Source organism: Centroberyx gerrardi, chromosome 16 (assembly GCF_048128805.1).
Source record: "Centroberyx gerrardi isolate f3 chromosome 16, fCenGer3.hap1.cur.20231027, whole genome shotgun sequence".
NCBI lineage: Eukaryota > Metazoa > Chordata > Actinopteri > Beryciformes > Berycidae > Centroberyx > Centroberyx gerrardi.
Window position 1 is genome coordinate 16,858,812 of NC_136012.1, and position 18,413 is coordinate 16,877,224.

At 44.1% G+C, this 18,413-nt stretch overlaps 1 protein-coding gene across 1 annotated transcript; it reads right to left on the bottom strand.

The window, feature by feature from the left end:
* Positions 1–618: 618 nt before the first annotated feature.
* On the bottom strand, positions 619–7,982 carry tbx22 (T-box transcription factor 22). The gene is made up of 9 exons (XM_071923933.2): positions 7,844–7,982; positions 7,076–7,331; positions 5,278–5,379; positions 4,814–4,988; positions 4,740–4,742; positions 2,579–2,743; positions 1,616–1,680; positions 1,259–1,344; positions 619–1,175 (listed from the first exon to the last, which is right to left on the bottom strand). Exons 1-9 carry the CDS (start codon positions 7,980–7,982, stop codon positions 619–621), a joined length of 1,548 nt encoding a protein of 515 aa, XP_071780034.2.
* Between the last annotated feature and the right edge of the window lie 10,431 nt (positions 7,983–18,413).

Genomic DNA, 18,413 nt, shown 5'->3' on the forward strand with positions numbered 1-18,413 from the left:
AGTGTAAAAATGTTGTCTCTCTTTTACTTTGTTTACACGTGTATGAAAAAGAACATAACCTTTTTGAACATTGTTGTATCAACTGATTACAAAATATCAAAAATATTTTAATGAGCACTGATGGTGAGTTTAACAATCATTCTCACGTTCATATTTATGTCACCACATACCTCAAGTCCTATTGCTGATGCTCTTTGGCAAACACCCTTACAGCCTGTGAAGTAGTTAAGGCGAGTGAGTGAAATGGTAAGGAAAGGTCTGTTGAGCCATAAAGAGGCTCTACGCTTTCAGTCCCATATAACGCCCTATTTCCCACCTACATTTCTTTTGACTGTTGGGCCTATTGGCTCTAGTTGAGTGTGCACAGTGAAGAGGAGCTGCTCGTGATCAGCTTCAGGATCAGTCTAAGTGCTGGCAAATCCAACACAGTGTCCAAAACAGTTTTTAAATACAATAAGGTTCCCACTGTCACAGCTCTGTCTTCATCACCAACGGTACACTCCTTGGTGAGCTAGTCCGGCTCATAGAGAATCAGCCTTCTTTGTTTTCTTGTGAGTCTGCAGTAAGCTTTGGCTCGGTACAGCCGAGGGCTCGGGGCCTGCAAGTGCGGTCCAGCTGTCAGAGGCAGTGGTTGGTGGTCGGGTGCCACGGAGACTGCCGCAGGAGACAGTCTGTGGTGTCTTCGGCTAGTTTGGCATGACGAGAGAGGGCTGCGAGGTGGGGGTTTAGGGGGAGGCTGTAGCGGTAGAGACAGAGGGGGCCGGCAGCGTCGGGGAGATGGGGAAGGAGAGACGAACCGGGCCCCCGAGGGCTGAGGGGGACGTGGAGGGGGATCAGGCACGGAGAGGTCCCCGCAGACCCCTGGAGACACGGGTCCCTACAGAGGGCCGCTTTCTTTCCCTGCAGCGCCGAGAGGAGCGGGAGGTCTGTTAGAGGAGACAACGGGGGCAAGCATCTCAGTCTGTCCGCCCCCAAGGAGGAGTAGGCTCTGCCCGCCAGGGGGGAGACGGGCGAGGCGGGGCAGGCCTTGCCATAGAAGGGGAGAGCGAGGGTGTGAAGAGCGCCGTCCTGGCAGGAGAGCGAGGAGAGGGAGAACGGGTGAGGGGACGAAGAGGAGGAGAGAGGGAGGAGACTCTTCAGAGGGGAAGCGCTGCTGGTCGGCGAGCCTGAGCTCCCTGTTGAAAGAAGTCCAAACATGAATCACAAAGATAAAAAACAACGCTGTCAGTGTGAACCACAGTGGTGATGAGCACAGTACCTTGGAGCTGGATGGTGAATGGCTTGAAGTCCAAACTGAGGGGACCTCTCCAGGGGTATGACTCCAGCAGTCCATCCAAGACCCCCCTACACACACACACACACCACAAAGATATGTAAATACAATACGCAAAGGAATCCATAGCAACACTGAAACAGATTATTACAAACTGTATTTAAATATTGGTTCTGAGAAGTGTGAAATTTTGCACCACATAGTTCAACTTCAGCTGAAGGTTTTATGTGTTATCAGATTTCTGCGGTTGAACCTTAAATCTCTCTTGGGTCCTTCACTGTAGTATGAGTATGAGTCTGTAGCTAAAATAAGTGTTGATGTGTGAGGATTAATTTTCTGTACCTATTCCTCCCTGGGTCTCTGAAGCCCTTGGCAAACGGGTTCCTGTCGATCTTCAGCTTGGTGATCTGGCCCAAGAGAGAGGGACAGACACGGGTTAGAGTGATGCTGCCAGCCAGTGACCTGTAAAGCTAACAATGAGCTCAGCTTTATGGGCTGTGTGTAGAGTGGCAGCGCTCTCCCTCAGGGACTACATCTCCCAGCAGCACCCAGGGCGGACAGCCATGTCAAACAGGGTTCTTGGAGCAGGGGCTGAGGTCCTACAGTTTTATGTGGTGCTTTAATGGCTGTGGACTCCAGCAGTCAGCCCAGTCACAGCCCGTTACTGAGTTTCTGTAATAATACGTTCGCTGGTCGTAAAATGGACCCTGATGAAAAGAGCTGGCAGTCCCCGGAGACGGCTCTGTTACTGAAGGAATGGTAGCCAACGGTGGGGTCAGCTCCCCTGCACAGGAACACAGGCACACACCCTCTCTCTCACTCAGCAGCTAGCCCAGCAGAGAATCAGGCCAGCACACTTTATGATTTAGTTGAGACCACAGCGAAGTGGGCCTCAACACTTTCATGATGTTGAGATTAAAACATTTTTACGCAAGGTCAAACAGGCCTGTGTTGGCGACCGAATCATCATACGAACACTGAGAATATTGCAGTCGCTGGGTGGATAAACCCTGAAAACACTGTATCTGCTTTCTGAATGTTTCTGGTGCATACAGCATGTAGAAGGTAAATTAGTAACATCAAATATTTGGCTGATTTGTAACAAGCATTACTCATTTTTCTTTGAAGAAAAACAAAAGTATCCGTTGTTTAAAGGATGAACGAATAACTAAAAAATTCCAATACATCATGAGACTTCTGCAGTGCTTCATGAAATGCAACATAATTTCTAGATCCTGTCGGTCAAAACCTTTGTTCATAATTATGTAGCAAAGCATTGGCTATACCAATTTCAAGGGTTGTTACCTGTTGATTCTGATAGGCGGTGACTGTGGTGAACTCAGTTTCTGGGAAGGAGAAGCTGTGCACACCCTCAGCAGGCAGCGACTGGATCTGTGACAAGTCCATTCGGGGGTCGTGTCGGATGATGTGCACACGTGGCTTGTATTTATGCATCGACTGAAGAATGATCTGAATCAACAGATGGCGGTGTTATTACAGTGGATTTGCCAAGGAAGACCAAGATTACCCTATTATTTCTGTGTTTTACAATCAACAACGTTGGACTGGAATTAAAACAAATGTATTTATCCAGAAGTCAGTCAAAAATATTCTAATAATGGATGTTGATAAAACCACAAGGTTCGTCTTCATTTTAGAGATATTAGGACTCAAAACATGGGAAAACAAAGTGCGCCCCCTGTCTCTACTGCAAGTATGGATTGTCTGGCTATATCCTTGCAGCATTATGCTGAATCACTTCATTTAAGTTTCAATTTCAGTTAACTATTAAAGGAGAAAGATGAAAGGCATGTAATGATCTAACAAAAAGGAAAATATAATAATGTCACAGTACACATTGCAATCTGTGAAAATAGGGTAATACACTGCTTTGTAATATTAGCTCAACTATTTTAAAATTAGGTTTGGCTAAAATAAGTGTACTATTCAACAAAAATAACTAACAAAAACATCAAATACCATTCCAATTAGTGTACAATATTATTATTTATTTAAGCTTATTTAAACTAACCATTTTGTGAAAAATGGTCGTGATTTTCAATTGATATCTCTACAAAGATGTAACAATCAAAAGTGTTTGCTTAAGGAGGCTTCATGCTGCAGGAAGAAGTTCATCTGAGGAAAAGCAATCTTCAACACTTCAACACCGGGCAGATTGTTGTGCAGTTTTTGTGGCGTGTTATTTTTTCCACAGTTTGCATATTTTGTAAACTGTTTGAAAATTCAACTAACAAGGAAAAATAGTAGGCTACAATGCACAGTTGAATTACTTTGTGGTAATGCAGTCTATAAATGTAGTCGCTCATTTGATCAGTCTTACAAGAAAAGCTTGGTATACATTTGCTCTTGTATTCTGTAATTCAAAGTCAATTCTGTTCCTAAAGTTTCTTACATTATAAAAGAAGAAGAAGAGTTTTTGTTTTTTGTTTTTTTTGTGTGTGGGGAGAAGCTAAATAAGAGGTAACAGATTAGATAAAATAATGGAAACATCACATGAAAAATTAACTTTAACTCTTAAGTAACTAAATCATAATGCAGCTACACTGGCAAATTATATTAAGTTGAATGTCAATTAGCAGTATACGGTCTGACAGTCATCACTTTTATATGTGAGTTTTCAAAGCAAAATGAGGCAACCAGCAGAGTTCCAAAGAGGCCAAATATTTGGTGCTCAAATTGCAGGTGCACAAAAACTTCCAGGATTATGAGGCCATTTTAAAAGACCCGGTGCACCCATTGGTGCAAACACTGCTCCTTCATTCCCTCATAATGTTCCCATATTCCAAAATGATAATGCGCTCATACACACTGCAGAATAAATGAAAGAGTAATTTCAGTGAAATTCCTTCCCTGCCTCCCCAGTCACCAGACCTAAACCTCACTGAACCTTTACAGGAAGTTTTGGATGGCAGAGTGAGAAGGATTTCCACCTCCTTCATCCCTCAAAGAACCGGAGGCTTTCCTTTTTGAAGAACGGTCCAACATCCCACTGCACACAGTTCAGGAGTTGAGTTACAGCAATCCAAGGAGGACTGAAGCTGCGCTGAAGTCACAGGGAGGCTCTGCTCCTTCTCAGGTAACACTGTTCATATAGTGGTAGGTGTTTCCATTATTTTGTCCGCCCTTTCGGCTATATGTGGCCATATCAACCCAGAAATGTAATATTGTGTATTGAATAGTGAGTTCAGCACAATGTTTCACCTCTCAAAGTGCAAAACAAATATAATCTTCATGACCTATTGACTATTATTTCTTACTTGTCAAAATAGCTAGACTCAAAGTAAGAAATATAAAATAAATCACCAGAATTACCTTGATTTAAATAGCCTATTATAGAAAAAAATGTTAAAATACACTTGTCAATAGCACGTCCATGTTTAAAAAAAAAAAAAGAATAATGTGCAATTGAATCAAACTCTCACTCTTTTCACTGAAAAGGTCTCACCTGCTTTATAGATAATGATCCATTATTCTGAGAAAAAGAAAGCTGCTCGTGCTCAAACGGATTAGGCTACTTACATGTCCCTTATCGTCCATCTCGTTGTTGGTGAGTTTGACTCGGTCAAAGCTGATGACCTGACGCATCCACGTCTCTCCTGCACACGGTGAGTCTGGGTGCACGTAGAGCCTGGGAGAAATACACGAGTGGTCCGTGTTTCCAGCCACCATCCACTGCGAGCTGTGATACACATACCTGCGGAAAAACACCGCCCAGCCCAGCATGGCGTTAACGTCAGAGAGAGCATGCTGAAGGAGCCTATCTGGGGTATTGAAAGATCATGCCAATAAATAAATTAATAAATAAAGACTACATGGCGCAAAAACCTGGGAGATTCAATTTTTTTGCCTGGCCTACAGGAAATAGAAATAGTCCCCAAGTGCGTAATATACTATGATTTTAATAATGTAAGCCTTACTACAGCAGGCTGACACACACACACACACACACACACACACACACACACACATACACACACACACACCTGTAGCGTTTGGAGTCCACGGGCATGACGTCCATTGCGATGTAATATTGCTGGCACGGGTCCAGATTGCGCACTTTCACGCGCACCGAAGGAAACATTCTCCTAAAGACAAGTCAGAAAATTAGAAATTAGAAATTATACTTGATTCACATTTTATCCCATTTTAATTTCAAATGATCAAGGAGAAGAAGCCTGTTTCCTTAAAAATTGGTAAGATGTGTAAATAGAGATATTAGCTTCAAATTTGGATGCAAAATTGCACGTCATGCAGATACAGTTAGGAAGTGAGCGGGCACAAAAAGTTGAAGCAGAAACTTTCTTGCACAGCGGCCAAGTTCAGAGTAAAGTTCAGGGACCTCAGGGTTCACGAGGGCATCTTCACTATCGAGATTTATAGCTTTTGTTCTCGGTAATTAAATAAATGGAACCTAAATTTCAACAAGTGGTTATCCCAATAACTCATTTTTGGAAAACAGAAACGGAAGCACATTGCTATTTACCAGAGTACAAATGAATTGCTTTGAAATTGAAAACGTCTTTTTGTCACCAGATTTTGTAATCTAATGTCTAGTAGCCTATTTGACTAATATGTTTAATTTCAAAGTGTCTCGAAATGACAAGCTAATAATGATCGGTCAGTCTTATAGAAGAGGCCAGTTTAATTCAAGAAATGAAATTCAATTATTTCCCCAGTGTTGGTTGCTCTCCACAACATAACTTAAATTCAGAGCTCACACATTTGGACCATATCCATTTGTAGGCCTAGGTCTACTTTCATTTTAACTTTTTTTCATCCAAAATCTATCTAATCGAAACGACCAAAATTTTAAGTTGTTTTTTTTTTTTACATGTAAATTCACCTGTAGTCTCTTAGATCACGGTAAAAAGAACCTTTAAGGCACACTATTCAATTTCTCATACTGGGCCACTTATTAGTTGATGGCGCTTCTGTTCAGTTTACTGGTGAGAAAAGTTCCGTTAAAAATAACTAGCCGGAAAGTTAAGGTCCTTAGTTCTGATTGGCTGAGCCTTGTTCGAAGCCGTTGTCCAGCGCCTGATAAACTCACACCTGTGACCGCAGAACAGTTGATTTATATATTAATGCGCTGACTGATAATCACCACTCTATCAGTTCAGTAGTATAGGTCTCTTAGCAACCACTTTGTTTATCTACTCTTCAAGAACTAGGTTTTATAAACTAACATTTGATTATAATAACAATAAAAAAAGTATTGAACATTTTTATTAAAATGTGTTATCCCCGCTTTATAAAAGCAATAAGGCCATGGGTGTCACTTGGTTGTGGCAAGGTGGCACGTGACCAAGTCTGCTCTTATTCTAAGTGAGTCCAAATTGGATTTGATCGTTTTTTATCACAGGCCTGAAGACAGAAGATCAAGCAAAAAATCCACAGAAAAAAAAAATCAAGCCATATTTTTAAAAATCATTGTTCCCTCTAAGCTGTGTGTGCGATGTTTTGGTGACCAAGCCTCTGTCTAATAATTGATCACATTGGCCATATAGGCTAATACTAGCTTATATTGCCAGTCACCAGCCTGCTCATCTTTTCCCCAGAAAGTTTGTTGATATAATCGGGTTTAGAAGTTTTGGTGGCTTTTGCCGTTTAGCAGAGATTTTGCCATACAGGCCAAGTTAACTGCGCTCCTGAATAAGCCACATAAGGCCGTGGTTTACAGTGGTTTTAGAACAGCTAGGGTATTCTTCTTATTCGCCTGAGAACACCTTAGTTATCCTAAAATCACTGTACCTTTCGTACCTTATACTGCGTAATTTTTACCTGCCAGCTTTGGTGATGATCATCTCGGTGCCGATCTCATAGAATCTGTTCCACAGCTCGGAGCCCTGCAGCTCGACCCGCACCTCTCTCTCCGGGCAGCAGTCACTCTCCCCCGGCCTCCTCTCCTCTCCACCCGGCTCAGCCTCTCCAACGTCTGTTCTGGGAAGCTCTCTTCCCGAGTCAGAGCAGCTGTCTTCTGGCCTCTTTGGTGTTGAACCTGCTTTCTTCCTCTGGCTGACTGGATAATCGTGCAGGCCTGAAAAGGGTAAATAAGTTGAATAAATGAAGTGTTGAGAAAAAAAAAAACCTATACGGAAAGTATAGCAATCTATGCAATACGGAACACAATATTATCCAAAAACATTTAGGTAAGCCAATTGTAATTTCCTGATTTTTAAGCGGCTGTGGATATTACCAATAGGCCTATTATTATTCTTTTTTTTTTTTAAGAAAATGCAGGAATTCACTCCAGTTTGCCTAGTAACATGGAAAATATTTGCAAATCCTAAAATATTTATCTCGAAAAGTTTTAATTTCAAAATTTCATTTGGCAATTTTTGTTTTTAACTGATAAGATATAAAGGCAACTTGGGCTAATGGAATAAATGTGAAATATAATGATGTAAAATTCACTTCAGTCATAACTTGCAGAACTGGAGCAGTCAATTCTGTAATGCGTTCTGTTGTTCCATCTTGTGCGTAAAATGCTTGTGCGTAAAAACAGTGAGATGTTTTTGAAAATCCAACCACCGTTTTCCTCTGTCTCACCGGTAAAGGTGCTCGTATCGTTGCCGGTATCTCCCGCTGAACTTGGGTCCTGCCCGTCCGACACTTTCATCCTCTTGCAGGGTTTACCGACCAGCGCCTCCACTGAAAACGCATGAGCCCGGGAGCTCAGACCCTGCATCTTGGCGAAAGAGCCCTTCTCTCTGCGTGTGTCGGTATCCCTCTGAACTTTGACTTTGTCGCGCGGGGCTCAGTGTCCCTCCTCATCCAGGACGGCACGGGACAGGACAGGACACAACAGGACAGGCACCGGGCGCCTCAGCACCTCAGGGAGCCCCTCTTCTTTCACGGCGGCTCCGTGACGCTGCGTAATTGATCCGGTGAGTTCCCATGTGTCTCCGAGACGCGCGCCTTCATCCAAATCCTTGATTATTGGCGCGCCGCTCCTCCTCACTACAATATTTCCCCCTCTCCCCCTTTATCCGTTTCAATATCTCCCGTTCCCTCTGTCCCGTAGAGGGCTTGTTCTTCTGTTCCCGTGCGCGTCACGGAGAGGGAGGGAAGAGAGCAGCGCGCATTCCTCCATATGGGCCTGCACTGCAAAAAATGTCGATCCTAACACTTAGTCACATTTGGTCTTAGTTTTTCTTAAAACACGGGAAAAGTTCTGCTAATGGGCAGGTGAAATAACTCCACTTGTTTCCACGGTAGTATCCCTTGCTTCATGATTTTTTTTTCTTTAAAAAGTGTCACTATCTTGAAACAAGACAGAATGATGCTGATCACTCCACTAGTATCAAAAAATGACTTTTGATTCAGAAAATTGTTGAAACAAGTTGATTTGCATTGAGACAAGTTATATTATCTCAGCTATTGGCAAATTACTTACTAAATGAAGGAAAATAATATTGTAAGATTGAATACAACATTAAATGGCTTGTTAAGATTATATTTTTGCAGTGTCCGCTTGATGCCAGTGGTGTTTGAGCATCCAGGACAACCAGACAGCAGCAGCAGCAGCATCTCTTCGCACTGTGCTGTAGCTGCGCGTGAGACCTATTGTAGGCTATATGGGATAAAACGATTTCACCATTTATACTCAACTCTAAGAATATGACTTAGGTTCTTTTGTCTTTTTCAGCCTCTTTTAAAACATTTTCTGTCTCATGTTTTGTTTTTGTTTATTTTAGCAAACAAAGCAAAACAAAACAAAAAAGCATTGTAATGCAAGTCCAATGGAAACCCCAAATAAAACATGAGAGAAGATGATGAAAAGTGTATTTCATATGTGGGTAAGCAGGAAAAGCTATTGACAAATATAACTTAGGACACTCCAGTAAAGCCAATGAAAGAATTGCAGGCTATAGACTGGATTAAAGTCTCGAAGTTGTTTTTGTGAAGATGATCGACTTTGAGGCACGTCTTCCTTTGAGTTAATTTTCAGTTTTGCAGAAGCGAGCTGCTTGATAGATGTGTGTGTGTGTGTGTGTGTGTGTGTGTGTGTGTGTGTGTGTGTGTGTGTGTGTGTGTGTGTGTGTGTGTTTTCCATGTTGCTTTCATCCATTTAGAGCGCGTGATAGATAAATAGAATGAAAATCTAGAGGACGGGAGGAGGGAGCCGAGGCACAAATATTTAACTCTGCTAATTCGGACCATCTGGAACGTAAAATATCTCCATGAAACTCACTCCTTTTCGGTTGAAGCTAACATTTCCTATATTAATTTGAAGGCTTTCCGTAAAACGGTCTCTTGTCTCCCGTTTCCCCGGTGCAGGAGTGGGATTCTTGCGGTGCCCGGTGAGAGTGTGCGCCAGTCTGGTTTTCATAAGTGCGGAGATCAGATGGAGTTTGGCGCACAGGGGAAACTGGGCCGTAATGACAGCTCGGGATTATTACATTACTGCTCGACATGAAATAGATCCGCTTTACACAAATAAAGTTCAGCAAAGGCTCTATTTAAAATGTTTTTTAATCACATGATATAATTGCTCTGAGGAGAAAACAAATGAGAGCAGTGTTTATGGCACGGTTGGTTTGGTTGGTGATGGAAATCTCTGACAACAGCCGGGAAATGGAGAACTATGACCAACCGGCATCACATGTTCTCTGTCATCATAACCTGTTTTAGGACCGCGGCCTGGATGTTTATTCGTTTCCAAATTGTTGTTTTCTTTCAATAGATTACTGTGACAAAGTGCATCCCAAACACGCGGCCCGGTTTAAAACGGTGGGATGAAAGTGCAACACAAATGAATGGCTGTCTGTTTCATGCGCACAGCCAAAGCAACCGTAAACCGCAGTGATGGGCCTACCAGAAGTTGTCTTTTATTAAAGTAAAAATGCAAGAAAGAGACTTAGATAACCTGGGTAGTTTCCACATAAATGTTGCGCATCGGTCGTGCAGTTTGGGAGATTATTTGTCCGTGTTGTCTTCAGCAGATCAGGTCATAAATCTTCGTCATCGGATTACGTGGCTGTCAGCCGCGTGATGGCCGTGCAGGCAAGCGATACCTCTCATAAACACAACAGGAAGCTCCTATTCGTTGTTTTATGATTCTTAATCCAGCGCAAATCTGGATTTGTCCGATTCGGGGATGTTTGGCACACATGTTTCCTCTTATTAAGCTCGACGCGCACGCTCGGCGGAAACAAGAAACTCAAATCCAATTTAGCGCGTGCCTCAGGTTTCCATCAATGCGGAAGTTTGATGGTCAGCTGCAATTAGGCTTTCCGATCATTTTCGGCCTTCGGGCCCGCTCCCATGGCGTTGATTGTTTCTGTGTTCCTGGACTAATTAATTAGGCCTATCATTTGCGAATAATTGGTTCGCAGTTGAAACTTCACGGTAGTAGGCCTTAAATTGCATATCGCCATCTGAAGTGAAACTGTGGACTAAAGTGCAGCACATTAATCATTAATTTAGTTTGTTAGACTTCCAGTTGTTCAGGTGAAAGGTTGAAGGCAAAGTCTGTCGTCTATTTGCTTCTGGCTTTTATGAATTAACTTTAGTATTTTTCTGTATTTCAATTCAAGTGCTTTGTTTATTCACTGTGTCATTTGTTTTTCCCCATGACTTGATGATTGACACTTAGGCTGAAGTCTGCATTGTAGCCAATGTGTGTGTGTGTGTGTGTGTGTGTGTGTGTGTGTGTGTGTGTGTGTGTGTGTGTTTGGAGCTGCAGGCTTGTGCCCAAAGTGTAATCATGTCCAGCCGTACTCCGGGGAAGGCTGTCTGTCTGTACTACAGTGTACATGTGCACGCGCACGCAAATTCATGCATGTGTTTGTGTGGGTGTATGCGTGTGTGTGTGTGTGTGTGTGTGTGTGTGTGTGTGTTTATAAACAGGGCTGTCTGTCTGTTGCTCAATGCTGAGTGGATGTGACGGGGCCCCCTGATGGTTTGTTTTAAGTTGGATCCTGATGCTGAGCAGTTAGTGTACTTTATGTGGGTGTGTGCCTGTGCCTGTGCCTGTGTGTGTGTGTGTGTGTGTGTGTGTGTGAGAGCAGAGAGGGTTATTCTGGGCATGGGCTGCTGGAGCGGATGCCCACTCACTGCCAAACGTCAAACTTCCACCACCCCTCCAGTAGACATATGCAGAGTGTTTGAATATATAACGCTATATACACTTAGTGTATTGTAGCACAAATGGGCTGTGAGCACTCTGTATTGGTCATGAATGAAGGCTCACCTGCAATACACTCTTTACTGGGACACGGATGTGCTAATTGTTTCCAACACAGGTTTAATAAAGTTGATCCTGAGGCTTCCAAATAACTGTTTGTTGGTTTGTGTGTGTTGCTGCTGTTTCTGCTCTGTTTGCCTGAGTGGAACTAGGCTACTTGTGGTGTTTCAATGATAAGGGAATTTCCATAGTCCATAATACTACAACTTCTACCACTACTGCTATAGCCTACCACTACTATTATTTCTACTACTGCTATTACGTCTACTAGGCCTACTACTACTACTACTACTACTACTGCTACTAGGCTACTATTATCCTACTGCTATACTACTACTGCTGCTGCTACTACTACTAGCCTACTGATAATCCCACTGCTACTAGGCTACTACTGCTACTACCACTACTACTGCACTACTACTATTAGCCTGCTGCTATACTACCACTACTACTGCTACTACCACTACTACTGCACTACTACTGCTACTACTACTATTAGGCTACTGCTACTAGCCTACTACTACTACTACTGCTGCTTCTACTGCTAGTAATACTGCTGCTGCTGCTACTACTACTTCTACTACTACTGCTGCTACTATTACTACTGCTAATCCTGCTAATCCTGCTGCTGCTACAACTACTAGCCTACTTTTAATGGAGAGAGCCAAAGTCCACAGTTTAATTCTGAGTCGAGGTGAAAGAGAAATGAAAAGGGGGAGAAGAGGAGAACGGAGCGAGAGGGAAGGCAAGCAGCGAAAACTCTTTACAACATGACCGATTATAGAGTGACAAATTCCTTTGACCCTGACATGTCATCAGCTCCATGGTGTGTGTGTGTTTGTGTGTGTGTGTGTGTGTGTGTGTGTGTGTGTGGTGCCACATCTGCTACTCATAACCTCCTCCCCGTCCCTCTCTCGGGGGCTACAGCTGTCTGAGGTCCAGAGCGTCTCTCAGACTGTCGTGTCTCCCCGGGGATTCCAGTAAACTTGCTGTGCAGTCCGTGTTGTGAGGAACGCCGTCTCTTTTCCGCTGCTTCTGCTCCTTTCCAGCGGAGGAGTCAGCGAGACGCCAATCACATCATCCCCTGCCTGGGAGTTAATTGAGTGTGCCAGCCAATTGCACTCTGAAGTCTCACACAATTGCATCTTGCCCTGTGATTTGCTGCTGAAAAGCATCCAAATTCCCTTCCTGTTCACTCCACTGATCATCTCTTGCTGAAAGACTTCATGCTTCCGTCTGATTTGGCTGCTGCTGCGACGTCTGGATGACAACGAGGACATCTCACCTGTTTAATGTTGCTGAGCCATATCAGACAAGAGGTTAAGTTGACAGCTGTGTTGATATGCCAAATCTAATTTGACGAAAATCTTGCCTAGCGGGCCGTCTCTGCCTCTGCCAACCTCCTTTATCACCGTACTCTCTACCTTCTTTCTTTCTCTCACCGCCTCTCTGCTCTCACTATATTCGGGTCCAGGCTGGCGGAGGGGCTGGGAGGACTGGGCATGAGGCCTGGCAACGCCGCCTTCCCCCCTGCCCGCAGTGTGGGAAGATTTAATGGCTCATGTGCCACGGCATCCAGCCTTTACTGGCTCCTTCTGCCTCATCCTGCCTGGATGGGTAACAGGGGGGATGAGGGGAAGAGGAGAGGAGGAGAGTAGCATCTCTCTGCCAGGACGCAGCCTCTCACCGCAAGTGTGTTGTGAATTATCTTCTCTCTCTCTCTCTCTCTCTCCCTCTTTCTCTCTCTCTCTTTCTCTCTCTAAGCCTTTCGTTATCCCCAGCTACTCACCCTCTTCCTATTAAACACATATAGATCTTCATCTGTCCACAGTGCTTTCATGAGGCCCACTGTGAATCCGGCTCTATGGCACATTCACCTCACTTGTTTGGATAGCTAATTCTTTTTGATGAAAATTACCTCTCTCTCTCTCTCTCTCTCTCTCTCTCTTTCTCTCTCTCTCCCTCTCTCTCTCTCTGACTGCCAGTAACTGTGTGGTTAATGGTTGTGGTAAAAAGAAACAAAAACAGCCGTAATTGATAATGAGAGTCAGACTCTGCATGTGAGGATCTCAGTCGAGCGTCTTTCTTCCAGCGTCTCTCCCCTCCACCTCCTCTCTCTCCGTCTCGTCAGCTCCTCGGTGTGACAGCCCAGACAGGCGGCTCTGCCCAGCACGCCCCTGATTGAATGGGGCACTGGGATCCACGGGGCTTTGGGGAGTTGGGATTTGGGAATAGATCTCTGGGAATGAACTGCTCCTCCCAGAAGGATGTCAGAGGGTGGAAAACTAATCTGCAGGGTGTTAGGGGGTAATTTCCTAATACCATAATGTGTAACTAGCACGTTATGTGGAATATTTGGATAAAATAATGCGTAAAGTGAACAACGCCGCGGCTCCAACAAAAACACACATTCATGTTGATTGTCGACTCGAGCGAGATTTGAGATTGAAATGTGCTGAGCGCTCCTTTGGTGGTGTTAACATGCATGGTGAGGAGAAGCAGTAATTATTCAGGGGAAATCCAGCATCTTTGTATGTGTGTGTGTGTGTGGGATGATGGGGCGTTATGGAGGAACCCCACGGTCACAAATGTCTTTATCTGTTTCCATCCCACTGAGCACAATTGTTTTGAACACAAATATTTTTTATCAAAGCCTCACCACAGTGGAGGGTATTATTTTTAGATTGCCCTGATAAATGAGGGGTTTCATATATCTGGATGTGGTCAGGGGGAAAAAAGAGTGAAAATGGGGGAGAAAAGAGAGAAGGAGTTGAAGGAAGAAAATAAAATATAAAAAAAAAGAAATACTGGCACGGCCGCAAAAGCTTTTAAAACAACATGTGAAAAATCAGCAGTTCTTTAACAGTTAGCTTGTCATTTTTATTTGCCTCTTCAGATGGTGGCAGCGGTTGTCTTTTAGGCCGTGCCAGCTGGGATTGGCTGCTGGCTGGAAGGCCCAGGCCTGGCCCCGGTTAGCACTCTTATTATCATCACCACACACTGTAATTCACATGTCAATCATGGCCCCGAGCGGCACAGGGCCGGGGGAGAGAGAGGGGCTGGTTAGAGGGGCCGCTGGCAGGGCGGAGTGCCGGGGCGGGAGGGGGCTGCGCTGAATACTTCCAGGCCCTAATCGGACCTTTCATTCCCGCGTCTCGGCAGAACGGGCCTGGATAGGGGTATGATTGGTTATACGGGGTTGGCCTGAGCTGCGGAGGGAGGCTGTGCTGGACGTGTTACTGTAGGAATAGGACTGACCTCTGTGGAAGGTTAAACTGTCAAAGCTTGGCTGGTCTGGCCTGGCTTGAGTTAGACTCTCGCTGGGATAAAGAGGATGGACTGGGTAAAGAATGTAGAGGAGAGGAGAGCCACCTTTAATGCAAAATAATACTATTTATTCAACTTAACAGTCACAAAGATGAAAATGCCTATATAGGCTGTGGAACAGTAAATATGGCTATACAATAGATACACTCCTCCTTGCTGCCACAGGAGTGTATCCACTTGAAATGCATTGGCTTGAATAAAACGTGATCTTTTTACATCAGAAGTGGTTCCCCTCCCCTTTTTTCTAGTATTTTGCCTCCTTGGGAATCCTTTGACCTTCTCCACACCCTTCACAGTTGCAGAGAATGTCATCACCAGTGATACGCTGTGGAAAACAGCGTGACACAATACCTGTGGACATGAAAATACATGTGTTGATGGTTTCGAAGTTGATGTGTAACCAATTAATCCTGCTACTGTATCATTGGAGCCAATCTTCAGAGGAAAAACCAGTCATTCCACATCTCTTTAGACATTATCCTCATATAAACGCATTTTCTGTTTTCTGACTGTTTTCCTCTCAAGAGACGTTTTGCAGTCTGTAGAGACACTATAATTTAAACGCTGCCGAAATGGGAACTCAAAAGACAACATGCTATTTCAATCAAAAGCCCAGTTCTAGCCCCATCATCCTGCCTGCCAAAGCGTGGTCTCACACACACACACACACACACACAGACACATACACACACACACACACAGCTTGCCTGCCAACGTGTGGTTTGCATTCATGATGCCTTAATGCCTTGTGGTTAGTGCTCTATCAGGGCCATGAGAAATGATTTATTAGTGGCTCCCGCCTGTATTTATAGATAATGAGCCTCCGTCAGTGTTAATAAAGAGATCCATTCTCAGCCTGGAAACACAGCACCTCTTTAAGGGATTACTGTCACTGCTAAACAATGGCTCATCCTCCAAAGATAGCCTGGCGGTGTGTATGTGCAGAAGTGTCTTGAAGTGTGTGTGGGTGTGTGTGTGTGTGTGTGTGTGTGTTGGAGGGGAGGTTATAGGGGCCACAGGCCAGACCAGGGGCCCTTTTAACTGTGGAAATAATCCCCCTGTCCTGTTAAACATAGGCCCATCCATTAAAAATACACATTTATCTACACACAGCTTCACATACACACACACACACACATACACACACAATAAGTTACCCATTATTTTTCAGTCCAACATATCCCAGTCAAGGCTCTTCCCTCCTCCCATCTCTCCAGTCTCCTCTGAAACTCTCCAGCGGTGCGTTTTATAGAAGCTGCAGTTGGCAATAAGCATTCCTCATTAGCTCAGGCTCAGATGTTGGAGAAGAGTAAGGGAGCATGCATTAGTGTTTCTCTTGTAGGCCTACTTCTGCACTTTTATCTTTATGTCTTTATGTCTGTCACATGTACATGTCTCTGTGTGTTTGTGTGTGTGTGTGTGTGTGTGTGTGTGTGGTGATGATGAGGATGAAAGGGAGATGGAGAGACACATGAGCGCTCTGGCAGCGAAGTGTGTTTGTGTGACATCATTCTGTCTCCCTCTGGTTCCAATCAGCCCATCCTCCCCTGTTAATGACACCTGATAGATTAATGACTGATAAAGTGTGTGTGTGCCTGTGTGTGCGTGTGTGTGTGTGTTGCGCAGGGGCCCACAGAGGGCCCGCAATCAGACAGCTCTCAAATTAGCGCTCCATAACTACATCCTGACCAGGGCTTAGAGTTCTGAAGCACAGGAAAGCCCTTCCAGACAATCAGACACACACACACACACACACACGCACACACACACCTACACACACACATACACACACACACAGGCTATCACTTTCATCCACAGTATATCACATCACATTTGTCTCCTTTCTAGCATGGTGAACTTTGACATTGTGAGAAAGAGGGGTAGTGTTGGGGATGTCATCAATTTTAGCAGCTTACTCCTATATCCTCTGACCCTTCCCCTCCCTGGAGCACACACACACACACACGCACACAGACACACACACGTGCACACACACACACACACACACGCACACACAGCATCACTCTACTTGCTCACTCCATTCCCTGACAACCTGGGTGAAAATCATTGTCAGATACTCTCACAAACGTGTGTGCGCAAACACGCAAGCACACACAAACACACACACACACACACACACACACATAAACACAATGCTGCTCTTAGATATCAGGGGTCATATGAAATCATCCGACCATGTACAGGACCTGCCATTCATCACAGTGGCAGGCAGCTCACATAGACAGAGTTGCCCAAAGTACGGACCATGACCCAAACTTGGCAATCCACAAAATTCCTTCTGGGAATTAACTTATTCACTTTCAAATAATAAGATATTTGAATCTATTTTGATACATTTTAATTATATTTTAGGAGTTAACTTGAGCTAACTTGATTTTTGCAAGGCATATTAACTAACTGTAACGGCATGACACCTAGAATCTAATGCCTCCTTGCTTTATTTAAATCATCATAGATCCCTTTTTCTCCTCTATTGATTTACAGAGGAATCAAGAGGATCTTTGTGCCATGATGCTCAGGGAAATCCAACTCTGACTGACATCACACATACAGACATCAGTCAACAGACAGATCAGTCTAGAGGATTAGCTTATCCCACTTTATAGAAAAAGTTCTAGATATTAACATAGGGGCATAAGTGAACTTTTTTGAGAGTTTTGGTGTAGAAAACTTTACTTCTGCCAAGGAGGTTTTGTTTGCAAGCCCGTTTGTTTGTGTGTCGGCAGGATATATCAAAACTTATGCACAGATTTCCATGAAATGTGGTGGACAGATTGGCCTTGGTTCTGGGATTTCTGCCATAAGGCAATTATAATTTTTTAGCCATAACTATCAAACTAACAAAGGCAGAGACTTGATTCCAAATCCTAAGGCCATGCGTGCAGGGTCAAGAAATCAAATTAACTTCAAATTGAAGTGATAGGAATGATGTCTTTGGGTGTAACAGCAAGTTGGAGCATTGTTCGGTGTTGGTGGAGGTTTGCGCTCACATGGCTGCCTTCTCGTTTTAACCTTTATTGATCCAGAGAAAGTCGACCGAGCACGCTCGCTGTTTCCCAGCGCCGCCCTGCTTCACGCTGACACACATTCACACCTGGGAGCCTTCCGCTGAGAAGCTGGGGGTTAGGCGCCTTGCTCAGGGGCACCTGGACAGTAGTTGTGGAGGGAAGGGAGAGTGTTACTCAATCACTTTCCCCACCCACATTTTCCCAGCCGGTCCTGGGATTTGAACCGGTGACCTTCCAGTCACAAGCTCACTTCTCCAAAAAAACGTATTAGGGGCGTTTTACAGACAAGAAGGGAGCAGCTTCATGGCATTCAGCCATAAGAATTTAAGGCTGTCAGTCCTTTGCTGTACCACACGGTATGATTTGAGGATAGTTTCTGTCTGAGTTCAATAAAGGAGCTGGGATAAAAAAAAATAAAAATAAAAGCCTTGAAATGACCTCTGTCTCATAATTGAAGAAAAAAATACAGGTCAGTCTATCGCCCCCCAGTGGAAAGGTGCTGCGTGTGTGTGTGTGTGTGCGTGTGCACGTGCATGTGTCTGCACGTGCGTATGTGTGTGTGTCTTTTATGTCA